This window comes from Lathamus discolor, chromosome 16 (genome assembly GCF_037157495.1).
Source record: "Lathamus discolor isolate bLatDis1 chromosome 16, bLatDis1.hap1, whole genome shotgun sequence".
NCBI lineage: Eukaryota > Metazoa > Chordata > Aves > Psittaciformes > Psittacidae > Lathamus > Lathamus discolor.
The window spans coordinates 413,924-431,944 of record NC_088899.1 but is presented as its reverse complement, the minus strand read 5'-3'; the positions used below and the strand labels follow the sequence as shown (position 1 = coordinate 431,944).

Genomic DNA, 18,021 nt, shown 5'->3' with positions numbered 1-18,021 from the left:
TAATGCCCTCCTTCTTTCCTACATGAGCTACAATGGACGCTTGAGGCCCCTGCACAATTTCTGCCTGGAGCAAGCATTCCTGCTTCCTCGCAGCTACCCTGACATCTTGCAGCCTATTGACAGCATCCCGCAGCTCAAGCACCTGCTGCAGGAGGACCTTCACCAGGGAACACCGAGTGCCCATTGTGCACCCTCCCCTCACCAGTGCAGGCACTCTCTACACTCTGAGCTCTGCACTGCAGCCTCCCCTCTCATCAGCTCTGCCTGGGTGCCTATGCTGGCAACTGCCGGGGCAGTCAGAGCAGAGCTCCCAGACTGGGCCCTGGTCATAAAGCGAGTGCTTACCATCCCACTCGCCTGCCTGCACGAACTGCCGCGCCCTGACTGCCGTGCCATGCACTGTTTGCCAGCCCTGTTTGCCATGCTCCTGGTCGCTCACGAATGAACCAGTCACGACTATAACAAAGAATGTTTCAGCCTGACCATACCATACTAAAATGTGTAAGTACAGGTAGAATTGCATCCCTGGTTGGATTAAAGTGTCTAAAAGTTGCCACACTTTTTTTCCAGTTTATTCTGTGGCTTCAGAGAGCAATTAATTGCTCTTCTTCCAGAAGCAGCAAGTGGGCATGCACCTCATCCACTCAGCCCTTCTCTACAGTGCCAGATCCTGCTACCAGATGAGGACTGTCTCCAGGAATTACATTTGGTTACAGAATGAAGTAGTGGTGAGTGGTGTGGGGTTTGCCATTTTAGCAGCTGTAGTATGCAGACACGCCCTGTACCGTTGTACTTTTGCAGTACCCAGTATTAGCTTGTTCCCAGTAATACCTTGTTTCCTCAGCAAAAAAAAAAAAAAGACCTTGTTACATTCCCATTGGCCATGAGGACATCACAGAGATAAAGCCAACATGATCCAGAACTGTAATTCTCCATGTTTTCATGTCTTTGTCAGACACAGGGCAACAAAATACAAGGTTGCAGCCGCTGCTGTGGATTTAGGTCAGATCAGGAAGGACTTCCATAGTTCTACTAGTCTAGAATTGCTTCTAGACTAAAATGACATTGCCATTTGTGTTCTTCTGCATATCTTGCATATTAAAAACTTGCTTACCTAATTCAGTCACAAGTCTGTCTCATTACAGTGACAGCAGCACACTGGGGCTGGGTGTTAGGAATATTAGGATGCATTTTTCCCAGGTAAAATTATATTAAGTACCCTTCTTTTGGAAATGTCTTGTTTGCCTTAACTCTGGCACAAAAGATGTCTGGATTTTATAAGATGTGCTTTTTCATTGAAGTTTAAGTACCTTAGCATCTGATTTCCCACTCTGAAATGACTTTTGGATGAATCAGACCATCTCAAAGGCAGATCACCTAAGCATTTAGGACAGAGCAGTGCAGTATAAGTAAGTCTAGGTTCATACAGTGACAGCCAACATTCCAGGACATTGTCCAGGTTTTACCTCAGACATCAGAACTGGAGGATATAACAGCAGTCTTGAAGGCTTTGCCACTCCAGTCTCTCAGAGAATTAGTCATTCTTGTTCTCTACAGTCATTTTCTGTTCCTGCACACTATTAATGGTTTTGTAAGCAAGGGCACATGAAGAGTGTGGGTGGAATCAATTTACTGCACTTCTCCAGAATTACTGTGAAATAACTCTTATGTCAATAATCTTTGTCTTACGTTTCTTCAGTAGCAACTCCAGCAAGAAAACAAAGCTGGGCAGGGGAGAGAGAGAACAAGTTGTACAGTTCTCGGAAAAATACAGGTAAAATCAAAGCTAATGGGATATTTAATCTTTATTAGAGTGTGAAGGTGAACAGCTTTTTATGAAGACCTGAGCAAAAAAGCATGAGGAAGCATTATCCTCCCTGAATTGTATTGGCTATGTGCTAAGGATAGCGGACAGGGTCAGAAAGCTGTGTTTCTGTCTCTCATCAGGGAATTTTTTCCTCCCCTGATTCTACAGTTTGAAGATTGAATCTGCATTCATTGCTGCAGCAGTCACACCTCCTCCAATGAAACCAGTATGGTAAGCATACATAAGACTCAGACCCTGAAGACCTGCACTATTCAGTAAATTTGTTACATTTCTTTGCCTGCTTACTGCTTGTGTTTGAGCTGGAGACTTGAACTTTACTCTCTACATCCTCTGAAAACTATTTTTGAGTATGGCCCCTGGAATCCGAAAGTTGTATTTATTCACTGAGTAACAATGGTAGTAGTGCCAATAGCAATAGGAAGTCCACAGTAAGAGTTCTGAAATTATATAAAAATAGTTGGGTTGCAGCGATAAATAACAGCATTTGCACTTTTAAAAAAAACAACAGTTCTGATTCAGTTTGGTTTGGAACACTAAGTGAGGCAATATGCTTCTTCCAGCTCTGCCTGTACATCACTCTTTGTCATCAGCACTGGGCTTGTATCGTTACGCGAAAAACTTGGCCTTGTCCATAGGCAAGTAAGTGAGGAACTCCATCCACTGTACTGAGAGGGGCGCAGCACTGGGAGCAGGATCCTAACGTACTGGGCTAACCTAAGCCACTTATGACCATGGTACTCATAAACTCTAGTTTTGTGGGTAGACTTTTCAGAGGTTTAAATGGTGTGCTTAATCGTTTCCAGCAGTCAAAAGAACAGGTTAAGCACAGTCCAAAAGAAATAAACAACTATACAAATTAGATCCATTCTCTTGTGGTTCCCTGAGGTCAGGTAGCTCAAAGGGTGTACTCTCACACTGTTCTTCAGATGTTTGCACATCAGCTCCTTACCCAATTGTTAACAAAACTTAAGTATTCAAGCCATTTGCCTGTAAGTTCTCCACACAGAGCAGTAAACCACTTTTTATTTTCCTTTTCCATCTACATACCATCTTTAGCAGCTTGATACTTGCCTCATTAAAAAAAATATTACAGGGGAGAGAAGCAGGGACTCTGGCAGTGGCGTCCAATGAGACTGACATGTTAAAGCACTGTTGAGCCAATGCACTGGTTGAATTCCACATTTTACTTAAAAATTATGTGGAAAAGTAGACAAAAGCATTATACCAGTTTCATTTGTGTAATGGACCTTACGGATTTCATTTCCAGTCACACATTAAACACACATCTGCTGATGCAACATTTTCTCCTTACGCTACAATCCTCTACTTTTCACTTTACAGGAGGTAGGAACTGGTTTCATTCTAGCTTGCAGTTTAAAAGTATTTCTGTATGCCTTTGCAAAAGGATATTAAAAGCTAAACAAAGTTGAGCATAAAGCTATGTTGGGCTTCTGTATGCCTTTGCAAAAGGATATTAAAAGCTAAACAAAGTTGAGCATAAAGCTATGTTGGGCTTCTTACTTTGACTCAAAGGGAATATAGGTTACTCAGGCGTTGTAGGAAAGCTATGTTGTGCAGGGCAAAACACTGTCCTGCACGCAGCCCTGAACCATCTCCAGGGAGCAAACACATGGATGAGATTCCTTATTTCTGTGTATATAGGTATGTAAGTACAACTCATTCCTCAGTCTTTTGTTTGGTTCATGTTGATGAGACAAATAGTGATTGGATGTACAACATTTGAAAAAGCATGTTATTTTTATGTTACTTCTATTATTTCAAAAGCTTAACTTTGAAGAGGTTGTCACGAAGACAAATGACACAGTGGTCTTCTCTGCCCCCATCCCCAGCATTTCCAGTACTAGCAGAATTCCACACTATAAACACTTAGTCCTAGTGAAGGGAAAAATTGGAGTTAAAGATTTCAGTTGCCAATGCTGCTCACTTGAATTACTGTAAAAACAGCTGAGGATCAGGGGTCTTCAGTGGTGTGACTTTGCAAGGGATGAGTGCTGGTTTTGGAGCAGAATCAGCTTTTATTGTCTAATAGTTTGAAACTGTAACTGAATTAATGAGTCCTCACTGCAACATTTAACAAAATGCAGGGGTTTTTGTTGAAAATGAGGATGACATTTCAGTGAGGAGCAGGTAGATGTGCATTTAGGTGTATGAGCGATTTAAGGAAAAAAAACCAACCCCAAACAATGCACCCTAATCACAGAGCTAAAGCTCCAAACCGCAGGACATCCGTGCACCAACAGCTGCAACTAACTGTTAATTTACATTTTAAACATTTATCTACATTCCTGCACTGTGAAAATCAGCCTTCTCAAGAGACAAAAGAGACACAAGGGCTAGTTTCAGGTAGTGCAGTAAGATTCTGATAGCTCCTTTAATTTCTTTACACAGTAAACAGACTTCTAATTATACCAACACCCTGGTCTGTACTTCCTTATTTACATGGAACTCTTTTACATATATACATGTTAGCAAAATACGGGGCATGTCCCAGAACCAAATGCATTTCAGCTATATCTTTGTTATACAACTAATGCTTAAAAAAAGAAAGAAAGCCCACCATGCCCACCTCCCTTCTGTTCTTACACACACATCTTACATCACACAGTGATCCATTTCGCTGAATAGTACAATCAATCATATGTATTTCCTTACCATATAGGACTTTCTCTAGTGACAGAATACCATCAGCTCCAGACCAGTAATTGCAGTTCACTCTGGCAGTAGGAAGAGGTTCAAGAGTCCATCTCTAATTGGTCTTGATTTTCACTAAGTCTTAACATAAGCTGTTGTTCATAATAAAGGCTCTTTGCATAGTTAATTTCTTGAGACAGCTTTACTGCAAGAACTTCAGATTTCACGTTCACCTGCAAAGAGAAACATGATTTGTCATAATGTGGTACTGCTGTCACCTAAACCAGAATACAGTTATTTTTTTATCACTTCACTAACCAAAGGTGTTAGCTCTGAAGTCTCCTGTAAGGAGCAGAAGTGTTTTTGTGGTGATTCCTTCTCATGCTGAAGTAAGGAAGAACTGAGAGGGAGAGACAGGTAAATACTGACAGGTACCGTGGGATGAGAGCAGAAACATCTTACAACATCTTAAGTTACCTCCTTCACTTCCCCTCCTACTTTTTAGCTGGCTCTTCTGTTTGGAATGTAAAATGACGTGGGTCAGGGGTGAGCTTGTAATCTTGCCTGTAAAACTGACCCCCAAACAACTACTGCAGTAGATGTTATACATAAGAGTTCCAGCTGACTTGTACACGCATGACACACTCTTTCCAATCTTAGTATTTATAGGAAGACAAGACTAAATAGGCAGAAAAGTATTTAAGTTTCATGTACATATTGTAAAGTTAAAAGCCTTTTCCAAGTAAATTCAGATTTCCTACTGTAACTTTTCTGCCTGCAGAAGTATCTTAGATTGTGCCTTCAACTTTTCTCAGGACTTTGGGGAGCAAGTCATACTGTCACCCACACCTTTCCAGTGGCCACTGGTTTCACTGCTGGCAGAACAAGGTTTGCATTGCTAAGCAGCACAGGAAACCAAACACTAATGACTACAAACACCTGGGCACCTCTACAGACATAAAGGGGAAAAGAAAGCCCCACATGAATGAAACAATAGGTGCTAGATCCTTACCATTGGCTTCTGTTGTGATGGGCCTGGCATAGCTACACCACTACTGGTATTAACAGCTTTCTTCGTCAGCTGTATGTACACGTTCCCATGGTCTTTTGAAACAAGGCAGTGGTAGAGATCATCATACTTGACTTCGAGGAAGATGGCCTCGCGGTCTGTGTAATCACCACTCTTCAGGAAATAAACAGCTTTAGATGAGATGAGAACACAGTAGCTGTCTATGTTCTCCACTGCTATAAAGCTGCAAAAAAGAGAAAAAAGAAAAATTAGTCACTTGAAGCTAAAAATAGTAACGTAACAAATGTCTTCACCTGTTGTGTTTTGTGACCTTTGAAAGGCTTTCAGAAAAATAAATAGTGTAACGTGTACAGTTCATCTGTATTTAATTTAAACTGTTCCAAAAAAATCAAGCTGATGAAGTACACTCTCAGTTAAAAAAGATCATGCTGTAAATCAAATATTAGTACTAAATGTCTAGCTTGTAGCTCTGGACATGAAAAGGGCATATAAAAATACTCTTTAACAAGGCTTAAGAAGAGTCATTTCCTCACGTCAGAACACTGCAGGTCCTCATACTGAAGCTTAGTTGTAACTAACTTCAGTTCCAGTGCTGATACATGAAAGGTTTGCAGACATTTATGACAAGAGCATTATCCTTCTACACACTGTAAACCTGCTGTGCTTCCTTTTACCACACATCTCCCCTGCCTTTAAAAACAAAAAACAAGTTTAACCTGCTGCCTGGATCAGTAGCTAGAAAAGAGAAATTAGCTGTTTAACACAGGGGTGAAAGGTTAAGCAGCAAGCAGGTTTCCCCAGAGAGATTAGTCTGAGTGATGAATAGTAGAGGTAGAAAAGAGTGAGTTCAGAATATTGAGAATTATGATGGCTGAAAAGGTAACAAAAATAATGTGTAACAAAAATAACCATAAAGTGAAATAGATATGTGACACACAAGCTTCTGCCCCACTTATCATTTACTACTGAAATGAACCTTATTAGTGGGGTTCTTGAAATGCTGACAGTTTCACAAAATTAAATACAAAACCGTAAGTACGGAAGAGTGCTACATAGAGTAGTAATGCTCCATCCACAGCAGCAGAAGCGTAGCTGTAAAAACAAACTAAGATTCTGCTGCTGCCAGGTAGGTTTAAAATTACTTATTTTCTGAACTGTTGCTTACACAAGTCTGCTGTTGTCCTAATGCCGTGTGCAAAATACTCCACTAGCTCTGAAATCACTGAAGTCTGTTATTACTCAGGAGGTTTTGGTAGGTAAAAAAGCTTTACTATCTGTAAAGCTACTGCCAACTCTACCATTTAAGTAACACTTTGCACAAATTACTCTGAGCCGTATCCAAACAAATCCATTACTACAAATGGAATTTTAATAGCCAGAAAAAATTTCAAGGTCAGATCATGGTTTCTTTGTGGTGTAAAAGAATAATTCCAGTAACTTTCTATTGCTAGGTCTCTGAAAGACTCTATTGTGCACTGACCTTGTCTTTTTCCTGCTCTATGCCTGATAGCCCTGTCAGTTCACAAGTGCCCTTGCTTCCACAAACTTGGGAAAGGCAAACACACAAGTCATCAACTTACTCTGTCACCGAAGTGCTGAGAAGAGCACAGCCTTTCTAATTAAAAAAAAAGGCCTGTAATATACTGTGCCCAGCTCTAACCTTGGATAAAACCATGGAATAGGAAAACTGAATTGTACTCTTTTAAGTACAATGGACAAACACATTTATTTCAGCTTCGAAAAAACCCCAGGTGGAAGATGTTAACACAGTTACTGAAACTAGCAATTGCCCCTCAGTTTTCCATCAGGAGTTCAGACACTTTGGGGTAAGGATTTTGTCTTGGAAAGAAGTAGGATGGAGAGTGATATTTTTTATGAAGTATCACAGAAAACTTAATTTTAAAAGAGCAGCATTATAGCCTGCAGAATAATAGGCTTGTTCCTTAGGAGAGACAAAAAAAATCAAGTACAGCATCTGACAGAGGTCCTAGCTCTGACTTGGGTCAGGCCTCTACAAGAGGCGGAACCAGAGGCAACTTCATGGCATGCTGACTTGCTCTGCTTCTTCTCCAGCAGAGAAAGGACCAGACACCCTGAACACTGTGTCTGTGTCTTTTGCTGAAGTCACAGGGAGACTGAGAAGCTTGCAGTGGTTTTATCCATCCACAAAAGCAGCACAGCTGTTCTCCTGATGGATGGAGGGACATCCATGAAGAGAACTGAAGCCCGCAAAGCTACTGTAATGTTCAGTGGAAGTGACTGGGTAATTGGGCTGTGGGTTTGTACGTTCTCTGTAAGAACAACAGATTATATATCTAATTTTCCATACAAGATTTTTACTGGTGTCATGCATGTATTTTGAGGAATGGAAACAGAGGTCACTGATTTAATAGCAAAGCATAGAAACATTAGCTGATCTGTGTTCAGGCTCTACATTTTGTCCCAGGTTTGAGTCATGCATTATTACCAATGTGCTCTTGCCAACTGTTTTTCTTCTCCGTGTCTAGTTCTCAAAATTGGTATTTAACCTTTTAAGATACTACTTCTAGATACTACTAGTTGGTTTTTTTTAAACCCATACTTCTACACTATTAAAAATATCTCAAATTAATAAAACGAAAAATTAAATGAAACATGATCCAGTTGAACAAAGTAGAAGCAACCAGATCTCTGGAGAATTTGTGGGGTTTTTAACAACATCAGGAAGTAATTACACAATATTTTCCAGAAGTGAAACAGCCAGCCTAACTGGAAAAAAATGTGGAAACATTTAGTTAGAACAGTAGAGCAAGGTATTAAACCTCCTTTTATGGATTTAACTCTGAAGGAAAATATGCAAATAATCACGTCTTTAAATGTGTTTCTGATTATGATGCTAGGATAAAAGAGGCATAATTTTGTACTTATTTTCATGACAAGAAATCCTGTGTTCTTGTTGAATGATGTTCCTAATGGTGAAAGTCACAGTGAATTAAAAGTGTGACTCGATGACAAAAGCCCACTGATCTGCTTATGAATGCACTTGCTAAAAGCTGGCAATGCTTTTGGTCACAAGTGACTCTCTTTCACTTCTCCCTACCTAAGGCCCAGATTGTATATGCATAAAGACACTTACTTAAATGAGATGAAAACAGGATAACAAGGGTGTGAGATCACAGGGCTGCAAGCAAGTAGCAGATTGGATTCTACCTTCAGCTGCCTGCAAGAGCCTGTCAGAGTCTGATCACTGACACTGGTGAAATTAAGATACTAAAACAAATAAATAAAGCTGCAGGTTGTTTTGGTCATTGGCTGTTAACAGCTCAGGAATAACATGTACCACAGGTGTCCAAGTTAGTGTCTCTAAATCAGAGCCACCTTAGACAGCGCTGTGCTGGTCAGTGGTGGTCCATGTTCTGCTGTCATGAATCACTAGCCACTCCCCTAGGCCTTGGGCTGTGTAGAATGGGAGGTAAGGAACAGAGAAGGGAAGAGATACTGGTAATGCCTGGATGAATGTTACAGGGGAAGAAGAGCACAGGCTTGAAACACACACTTGTTTTATCAGTGGAGGGTTGGAGATGCATCATGCTTATTAATGGACTAATGATTACTTAGAAACTTATTGAGATTTCATCTTTTGTAATGATAGAAGGGGACCAGGGACTTTAATAGGAGCAGAAGTCAACAAACTGAAGCTCTGCTTCTTCCCCAGCCTCTATGTGAACTGCAGGAGTCCTATGGCACCTGCAGTGTCCTCTGTGTACAGCCAGTGGACAGGCTGGAGGTGCTTAGGTGCTCCTGCTGTGCAGGTAATGGGTATCAACCGAAAACAAACAACATGCATGTGCATGTGGATATGTAAAACAGTTTTAGTCCCTCTTCCCCAAAGACGCCAAGATACAATGGCAGCAAACAGAACTACTTAAGAGTAACTTTGCCAGTCAGTACTTACAACTCATCTTGGATGTTGTCAGTCAGTTTGAAGAGCTGTTCTTGTCCTTCTGCTTGACTTTCTGAGTAGCGGGGCAAGAGCCCTTGTGGTCCCCTGCAGCAGCGGGGCTTCCTCACTCTCTCTGCTCGTGTTCTGCATGCAAAATAGATGCAGAAAAATGACTTAGTGCCACAGCAGCACTTTTCCTTCCACTTAAACCTGTCAGCACACAGTTTTATTTACTTTGAACTATGAAGTGTGACAAAGAAATACCAGGTCTTTGCAAATACAGCAAATAGATTCTGTAATACTTGATGTGGAAGACATGGTGTGTGTTCCTCTGGTTTTACATTTCAAAGAAATGTCTCCCATTTTTCTTCTACAGTTAAGGGGCAGTGTGCTAAATTAATAGGAAGGAGCAACCTAAGCTAAGTACACTGTCTGCAGATTTGGGATCGATTTATCAGCATAGTTTTACTGATCTGTTTATTCTCACTGCTCTATAGAAACATTGCATCAACCTAGACAAAGCTCATGTTTATTTCAAAGCATTGAAGGGTTACAGAAATAGGAACATGCAGCTAAGACAAAAGAAAAATCCACATTAACTAGAGGCTCTGCAGTAGGATTTAGGATAACTTACCTTTCTTGAGCATCTATTAAAAACGACAGTAAGAGACGCACACGTGTAACCTAACAAACATGAGAGGTCAATACTGGCCCCGGTGCTGAAGAACTGCAGGCTACGTTCCTCCCTTAGCAGTATTTTGTTAAAAAATAACACCCTGAATTCCTTTAAGCTTCTGGAACACCCTACCCCAGAAGAACTGTGTTCCAGGCTGCTGAGACCTGCTTTATTCTCTGTCCATTCCAAACAGCATCACCCCGGGTCTGCTGTGTGCTTTTTCATATCTCTGTCAGGCTACCGGTGTTAGGAACTTTCCAAGCCAAATGCACCAGTTGTGATTAGTGCTCTCCACTTCCCATCTTGAATCTTTGTACAAACCTCGTGCAGTGAACTGCTCCCATCCTTTTCCATCAAAAGAGAGGACAAAAATCCCATGTTAGGTCACTTTTTTCTTTCTAAGCTGCCTGGCACTAGCACATAGGAGTAGCTGCCTTCTAAGCTTTGCTTTCTGCTGATGTTTCCTCCGGAGCCTTGTTTCTGTGTCACCCTTCCCTTTCAGCTGCCCTGTCCCAGACTTGCAACCCAGGTACCCTTTTACAATTTGTTTTCCTTCGAGTCTTTGACACCTTTGCCTTTCAATGGCAACAGACTTGGGGGAGGGTGGGGGTGGTTTGCCCCTTCCCTTATTGGCTGCAGTAAACATCACTGGAACACCATCTCTTATATGTCATTCATGACTTAGCATCACATTTGCTGCTCTCCACCTGCAGGACGGGCCTCTCAGTGTTTTGGCTGTCCCAGCTCTGTCTGGTATCAACAAGGGATTGTGCAAACAAGGTATAGAAGCCGACGATACTGACTGTGCAGCACAGCAGAGGAAAACATCAGCCAATTTCTTTTTTTTAATACATTACAACTATCTGGTAAGTTCTGATTTTGTTAATGATGTTACTGCATCCCTTACCTGCATAGCAAACCCCAGCAGCTCAGAAGTAGTGCTTATCACTGATCCTCTTTGAGAGAAACCAGGAGACAGAACACTCTTGACTTCAACTTCAGCTGAACTACGGTTATGCTAAGATAGAAAGTCAGTTTGTCAGCAGGGAGGATGAACTGAAAAGCGGAAATTCTCCAACTAAAAGAATGTGGAACAGAGCAAGGGCTTCAAAAACTGTAACAAATGCTGTTGTTAATAGTGCCAGCAATATGTTGTTAAGTCAAATTTCCAGTTTTCCCTCTGCTGACAGATATTCTTGCTGCTCTACCTGTCCCACTGCACCACTTTGCATCTAAGCTAAAAAATACCAGTCTGAACTGCAATTTGCTGCATAAAGATACTTAGTATTACTTGTATTCTTCCATTTGTAGCCGTTCTCTGAATCAGGGTTACCTAAACACTAGATGATTTCCACAACTCAGGTAGGACTTCAGATTATTCTGCTGAGTACCGGCTGTGTGCAGTGGTTAGCACTTCATTAGTAAGTACTACAACTTTGGAGCAAGCCACCTCTCCTGACGCTTAGATTTTTTAGCTATAATCAGGATCTGGCTTTGCCAGGTACAGTTGTATGGTACTGTTCCAAACCTACACCAGAGGGGAATAAGTGCCTGTTTTACCTACTGGTTTCTTACAAAGTAGTAAACAAAAGTATGTGCTTGCTTCATGAAATGCAAAATGTTGAGGCAAAGGTCCAAAGAAATTAAAGGGCTCTAAGCAGTGTAATTTACTTCTTGCTGCTTGTTCTACTTCCTAACTTCCAAAAGCAGTAAAATGGCAAAGTTTCACTTAGCCAAGAAGCCCCCACAGGCTGTTAAACCTCTACAGCATCTGTACCTTCTACTGACAAATTTCAAGAGTGAGTATCTGAAGTGTAATAGAATCATTTAGGTTGGAAAGGACCTTTAAGATCGAGTCCAACCATTAACCCATCAGGTTTCTCTCTCAATAGTTTCCCTTCCACAGCGGGTCAGATAATGTAGTTGTTAATTAACTACTGGCCAATCAATAACTTTTTAATTGGACACTTTCCTATGATGCATTCAGGGAAGTTGGATAACTGTCCATATAGGACTTAGCACCAATGCTGTAGAATGGGTTTTACATTAACCATCTTCCAGACAAAAGCTCAACTGTGCTGCAGTACCATGAGAAGAGGTATCTGAAGCAATGCAGGAAAAGACTCCTGTAAAAATGAGGAAAGAATAGGGCCTTTTGGTCAGATCTATTCTGGAGAAACCAGAACATCAGCGAACACTGGTTTGCAATGTCTGGCTCAGAAGCAGGTCAGAGAGCAAGTAGCAATCCTATAAATGGATGACACCACAGCGGATTTGGCAGTTTCTGTCTTGTGGGTTTGGTTGTGGTTGGGTTTAGGTTTAGTTTTTGTTTTTAAAAGGAAGAAGTACTTACAGAGTATAGTGCTTACTGTCCCCACTGCTCCTCTGTGCCTAAGTATTCACCCTGGCAATAAAAGATAATCCTCACCTTAGTGATAAGGTCAGCTGCTTTCAACCAGGTGTCACTAGCATGAGCATAAACTGCACTGATTTAGTCCATCACCCCCTTTGGCAAACTGCTCTGTTTGGTCTGGACAGCTAAAAACATTCCACACAACTTGATTTTTTTAATCTAAAACTTTGTTCTACTGTCTCAAGTTACGTTCTGTAAATAATAAGCAACACTGATGAAATAGAAGAGCTGCAGATTTGTAAAGCAGACGGTGGTGTGCCCACATCTGTGTTACATTAAACATGCACTCACCAGATTTGCTGATTCTTTTTTAATAAGCACACAAAGGCAACACAAGACAGAAATGCCCTCACGTCTACTAGTCGCAGCAGGGTAGAGCACTGCTGAATGAAGATACAAAGAGATTGGAACTGGTGTCAGAATGTTGAGGCACACACTCAGTTCTTCACTGTTCACACCAAGCTGAACGCTGGAGAATCACTGCAGGTAACTCCAGGCACACTAACAGCAGCTCACGGTGTTCACTGGCTGCCTTCTGCGTAACACCTCAACACAACTCCTGTGATTCTGCTGTTTTGTAATCAAACTACCGAGGTAAGGAAGTTGTTCAGGCATTACCAGTGATAATTATTTACCAACTGTGACCAAAAAACTACATGAGACATCACATGTTTTACAGAATTGCTTATTCTTGTTCCTTCACTAGTGTCACCCTGTCAGGTTTACGCTGTCAGGTTTATAGATGCGACTCTTGCTGAGATGCATAAATACACAGTGGCTTTGAGAACAGTAACTGTTACTCATCTTTTAGGAGTTTTGGACCTAAAGAATTTTCTCAAAGTGTACTTTTGATAAAACCATTAATGAAAATTAGAAGCTATCAAACTTTGCATTATCAAAGATAACAGTCTGTGAAACAAAACACTGCACTTCTAAAATGATATTCAGATGTCTGTCTTTCATTTCCCCAGTATCACAGCCAGAATAACTATTCAGAATAAAGCAACTTTAGGAAATTTAGCAACATCTCCTGAGAAAAAAAAGCAGACAAGAAAATTCTGATGTCCAACACAGTATCACTACAACTGTCCATTTAAAACATGTATCTGTGGGATTTCCCACCTGTCCTTGGTAAGAGAGCAGCACTGGCAACTACAGACCTGACCAAAGAGCCCAACTTGAGCATGTCTACAGAACCTGATCCATGATCAGCACAGTGGAAGGACACCCCAAATCCTCCACAAACAGCTGTCAGTGCCAGAAGATGTAGTTCTGGTGCCTGACACTAGTATTTAATTGAAGAGGCTTCACCTGCTGTACCTGTACTGCATGTCTGGCACCAAGCCTCGAGTCCATTCCAGCTGCAGACACCAGCGGGCAGATCAGCCACATGGGCCCTCCAAAGAGCTCTGTGGCCACAGGGCTCTGCCTCACACTCTCTGGCAATGAAGTCCTCCAGTGAGACCTAGTTCTTGCTGCCACAGCTTCCAACAACTGTCATTAACACATCACATTCATAAAGGCGTTCCAGTTTAACCACCTCATCACCCCAGCTCATTCAAAGCAGTAATTTAGTGGTTCTGGAACAGCTCAGATTCTGTCAGGGTTTCCATTGTAAACTTTTTTTTCAGGTTTGTATAAAATTTATTGATGAAAGGCTGTTCTGGGCTGTAACCTGGTGTACAGACTGTCAGCCTGCGAACGATTTCTATCCCTTGAAATAATTATAAGCTAACCTTAGTTCAAACAAAGGAAACCTGGCAGGTAATAGAAGCCTATGAAACAATTCCATGGCTGCTAGTATTTTCAAGATGTAATATCAAACCTGTTACTTACTTGGCTCTGGAAAAAACCTGCTTCATAAGTACAGGAGTGCTTTGCCGAAGGCTTTACTGCTGTTCAGACCTTAAGAAGGGACTTGCCTTAGTAAGTTCAAGGAGGAATGGCCTTACATCTTCTATCACAAGGTATGCAACAACTAAAATACATGCTGCAGTTGCTGGGGTTCAGAACTGGAATGCACCTGCAGCCTTAAGTACCACCATCCCATGCATGTCATGTCCACAGAACACAGAATGAAGACAGTATTTGTCTCACAGACATGGAATGGGAGGGCTCACTGTAAAGCATACTCAGAAGTGCCACAATCAATTAAATGCTAAATAATATATACCTTAAAAATGAACCTGAAAGTTCAGCCATCACAGCAAGAAACTATACCTGATGCGGTCACACCACAGGGGCATATGGAAAACAAATGAAAACAAACATACGCCACTTCTAATTTGGTCTAGATTTCATATCACCCCTTTACTAAAAACCCACTATTTCCATGATTTTGTTTCAAATAACAGAAATAACCTTTGCAGTAAGAGGGAACATCCCCTGAATTTACTGAGCATAACGGGACAGGCAGCATTGGGGTTTATGTGCTAGTTGTCTGCATCTGAGAGCATTAAATGACTTGGGCCTAACCTCAAAAAACCCCCATGACCATGTAGGTTTCATGTGGCTCTGCTGGCAGAGGGTGGTTATGCATTGCAAAGGGTTAAGTGCAGTTGCCTCCTGCCCAGCACTGGACTTTGGGGGAGCAGTTCCCACCAGGAAGATAATCTCTGGAAGACCTGGCTCCTGAACCCAGAGCTCTGGCGGAATTCAGTCACTGTCTTGGACACAGATGCTTTTGAGGTGTGTTAAAAACACACATGCAGCACAGGCAGCTTGAGTGTTGGATTTGGCATTAGAATGTCTCAGTTAGATGCAAGAATGTGTAAAATCATAAGCCAGACAGCTCCCTGCTGACCGCATATCTGAAGAAGCTTATATGTGTTTATTCCAGCAAATGCATGAAATATATTGTGCTTGTTAAATGTGTTCCCAAAATGCTAGTTTCAGGCAGAAACATGCAAATAAATGGTGCCTAGGGTTAAAACCTCCCACTTGCACTCAAATCCATCCTCTTCTGAGGGATCAACCAGCTCAGATGCTCAAGACCTTTATTTGACCCAATATACATTCAGGAGAACTGCAGCATGCTGAGGAAGCAACTGTTTATCATGTAGGCCATTCCTGACAACATAGGGATGCAGCTCTTCTTCCCCGTCCCCTTTTCGTTTGTATACAAGGTCAAAACTATACTGAAAACTCTTTCTTGGGTGTATGACTGCGTACAACCTCTTTGGGCTTCAAGTTCAAAAGGAAGTGAGAGGAACTTAACTGCGACCTCAAGCATAACTTCTTTAAAACCAGCAGAGCAGCAACTGGACTCACCCAAACAGCACACTCTTACAGTGTCTGTGTTACAAATCCAAGATGTATGTAAGTTGTGCGTGCCTGCATCCCAGCCAACTGCATGGCACTTCCGCCAGCCACCCTGTTCATCCTTTGGCACTCCCTCCCCCCCGACTACTGGCTGTGCAGCAAACAAAACACCTTTTCAAGCACTTTGATGCCATCAAACTTAAGGAGTTTACAAAATACAACACTGTAATCTGTTATCCCTCTTTCCCAGACTCTGCCTGTCTTTGCAGAGTCATCACAGTGATGACAAGAGTTGTCACCTTCAAGTTTCCTGTCTCAAAATGTGTTGCAAAATGCTCCCATTTACCTCCTGATTCAGTGTAAAAGGTACAGTTCTTACCAGGGATTTCTTGGGAACACCCATCTGAAAACCAGGAGCTCAACAGGCCTTGGTGAAGATTAAAGTGCCCAGGGCCATGGCATTATTACGGTGCCTCAGGGCACAGGGCAAGGAGGATTTAAAACTCTTGAGTACAGTCTGCTGGCAGGCAGGGCAGTGGAACATATGGAGTGAGTGATGGTCTAACTTCTGTACTGATGTTTATAATGGTCCCCTCAAAATCCACCAGTGCTAATGCCCATGTGATGTAAATGCAAACGCAGCCACTTTACTTGGAGTGTAACAGGAATGTTTCCTTATTGTGCTCCTACCTTCCTGAGAAAGCATTGTGCTTTCCCCACGTTGGGGAAGAACGCAAACAATCAAACCAGGACATCAGCTGCTAGGTGTGCATGAGGCTGCTGTGTGAAAGCAACTGTGATGCCTCCAGGTGTTTTCTCTTCAGACTCTTATATACTTCTCAGTTAGTACAACCAGGCTGCAGCCAGCACAGCAGAGTCCTCCAGCACAAGCTTTACCTAACCAAGCTGCTCAGAGTTGTTTTGATTTTTAAAGTTAGCAGTTGCAAGAAAATTCAAATCAACTGTCTGTACTTACAGAACTGATATAGAGCATTCCACATGTTAACAGCAACATTAGGTGAAAAAAATTATCTATATAAATATCAGCCACATGCTAAATGAGGTGACATCAAGGCAATAAATAGCTCCATCTGTATGAAAGAGTTTGTAGAACAACTCAGAAGACAACTCTGAACTAAGAAGTAACTGGGTGAAGTAGTACTGGAAAAAAAAGTGGGTTGGATTGATTTTTTTCTTTTTTAAATAAAACTCAAGTTTTCTTGGATCACTTTATAAATCTGCTGCATGCTCCAAATCACACACACATGGATTATTTTTTTTTCCCCAAGTAAAGAAAGTTGAAGGTTTACATTTTTATAGCAATGTGACTATTTCTGAATGGCAGCCGTATATATTACATGCAGTGTGAGAGGGTTAAACAGGACAGCCTCAACTCTTTATAAACTTTTGCCCTCTGGATATGTACTCATTGGCTGCTGTACAAGACTTGAGCTGTATTACACGCCTTAACGATATGGTTCAACTGTCGGTCAGGCTTGGGGCCTGGCAATAGGCCAGACCGCAATCAATGGGACACAAACCTCCCCCTTTCAGATCATCACGAAGGCTCATATTATCTCCTTTTTGTCGTGCTGGTTAAATTTATGGAGCAGAACCTCGAAGCTGCATTCCTTGGCTTGGGCCGGCCCACGCGGGCCTCCCTTTGTTTGGTACTGTAAGCGAGGCGTGCTTTGGAGGATTGCAGGGTTGTTAGTTCAGGCACTGACTGTTTGCTCATGACTGAAATGAAAAGAGTTCAGTGGAAGGGCAAAAGGACAGCACAAGTGTAGAACCCCATCCCAGCAGGCCCTGGGCTTCCTTCTACAGACACGGGACTAGGGCTGAGCAGAAAACCTCACCACTAATGACAAAGGGAAGGTCTGTCTAAAAGCAGGTAGAGAGCCCAGCAGCACCTTGGTACGTACTTCACCACAAGGTCCCTCGCTTCACATAAGCCTGTAATTACTACATAAATATGAACCTCAACTAATGTGCCTTGAAATACTGCTTAGAAGTGGTATTTGCTTTAAAGCAATGCCTTACCTGCTAATTTGAAAATAAAACTGTCAGTAGACAAACAGTACCTGACCAACCACATGGTTTAGTATTTCTACCATTTTAAACACATGGACTAACTTCAAATAACCTGATGCCTGAGTATTTATTCCTGGGAGGAGGACATGGGAAGTAATTCTAGTAAGACACAAAACTAGTAGCACAGATTTTCATTTTGTATAAA

General features: G+C 41.7%; 1 protein-coding gene across 1 annotated transcript in view; it reads right to left on the bottom strand.

Moving 5' to 3' along the window:
- Positions 1-4,186: 4,186 nt before the first annotated feature.
- Positions 4,187-18,021, bottom strand: part of VPS13D (vacuolar protein sorting 13 homolog D) — a 109,454-nt gene continuing 95,619 nt past the window's right edge. Inside the window, exons 68-70 of the mRNA XM_065696176.1 lie at positions 9,445-9,576; positions 5,493-5,733; positions 4,187-4,713 (exon numbers count right to left, since the gene is read on the bottom strand). Of these exons, the coding sequence (XP_065552248.1) occupies positions 4,582-4,713; positions 5,493-5,733; positions 9,445-9,576 (505 nt within the window). The 3' untranslated portion in view covers positions 4,187-4,581. The remainder of the gene's footprint in view (positions 4,714-5,492; positions 5,734-9,444; positions 9,577-18,021) is intronic.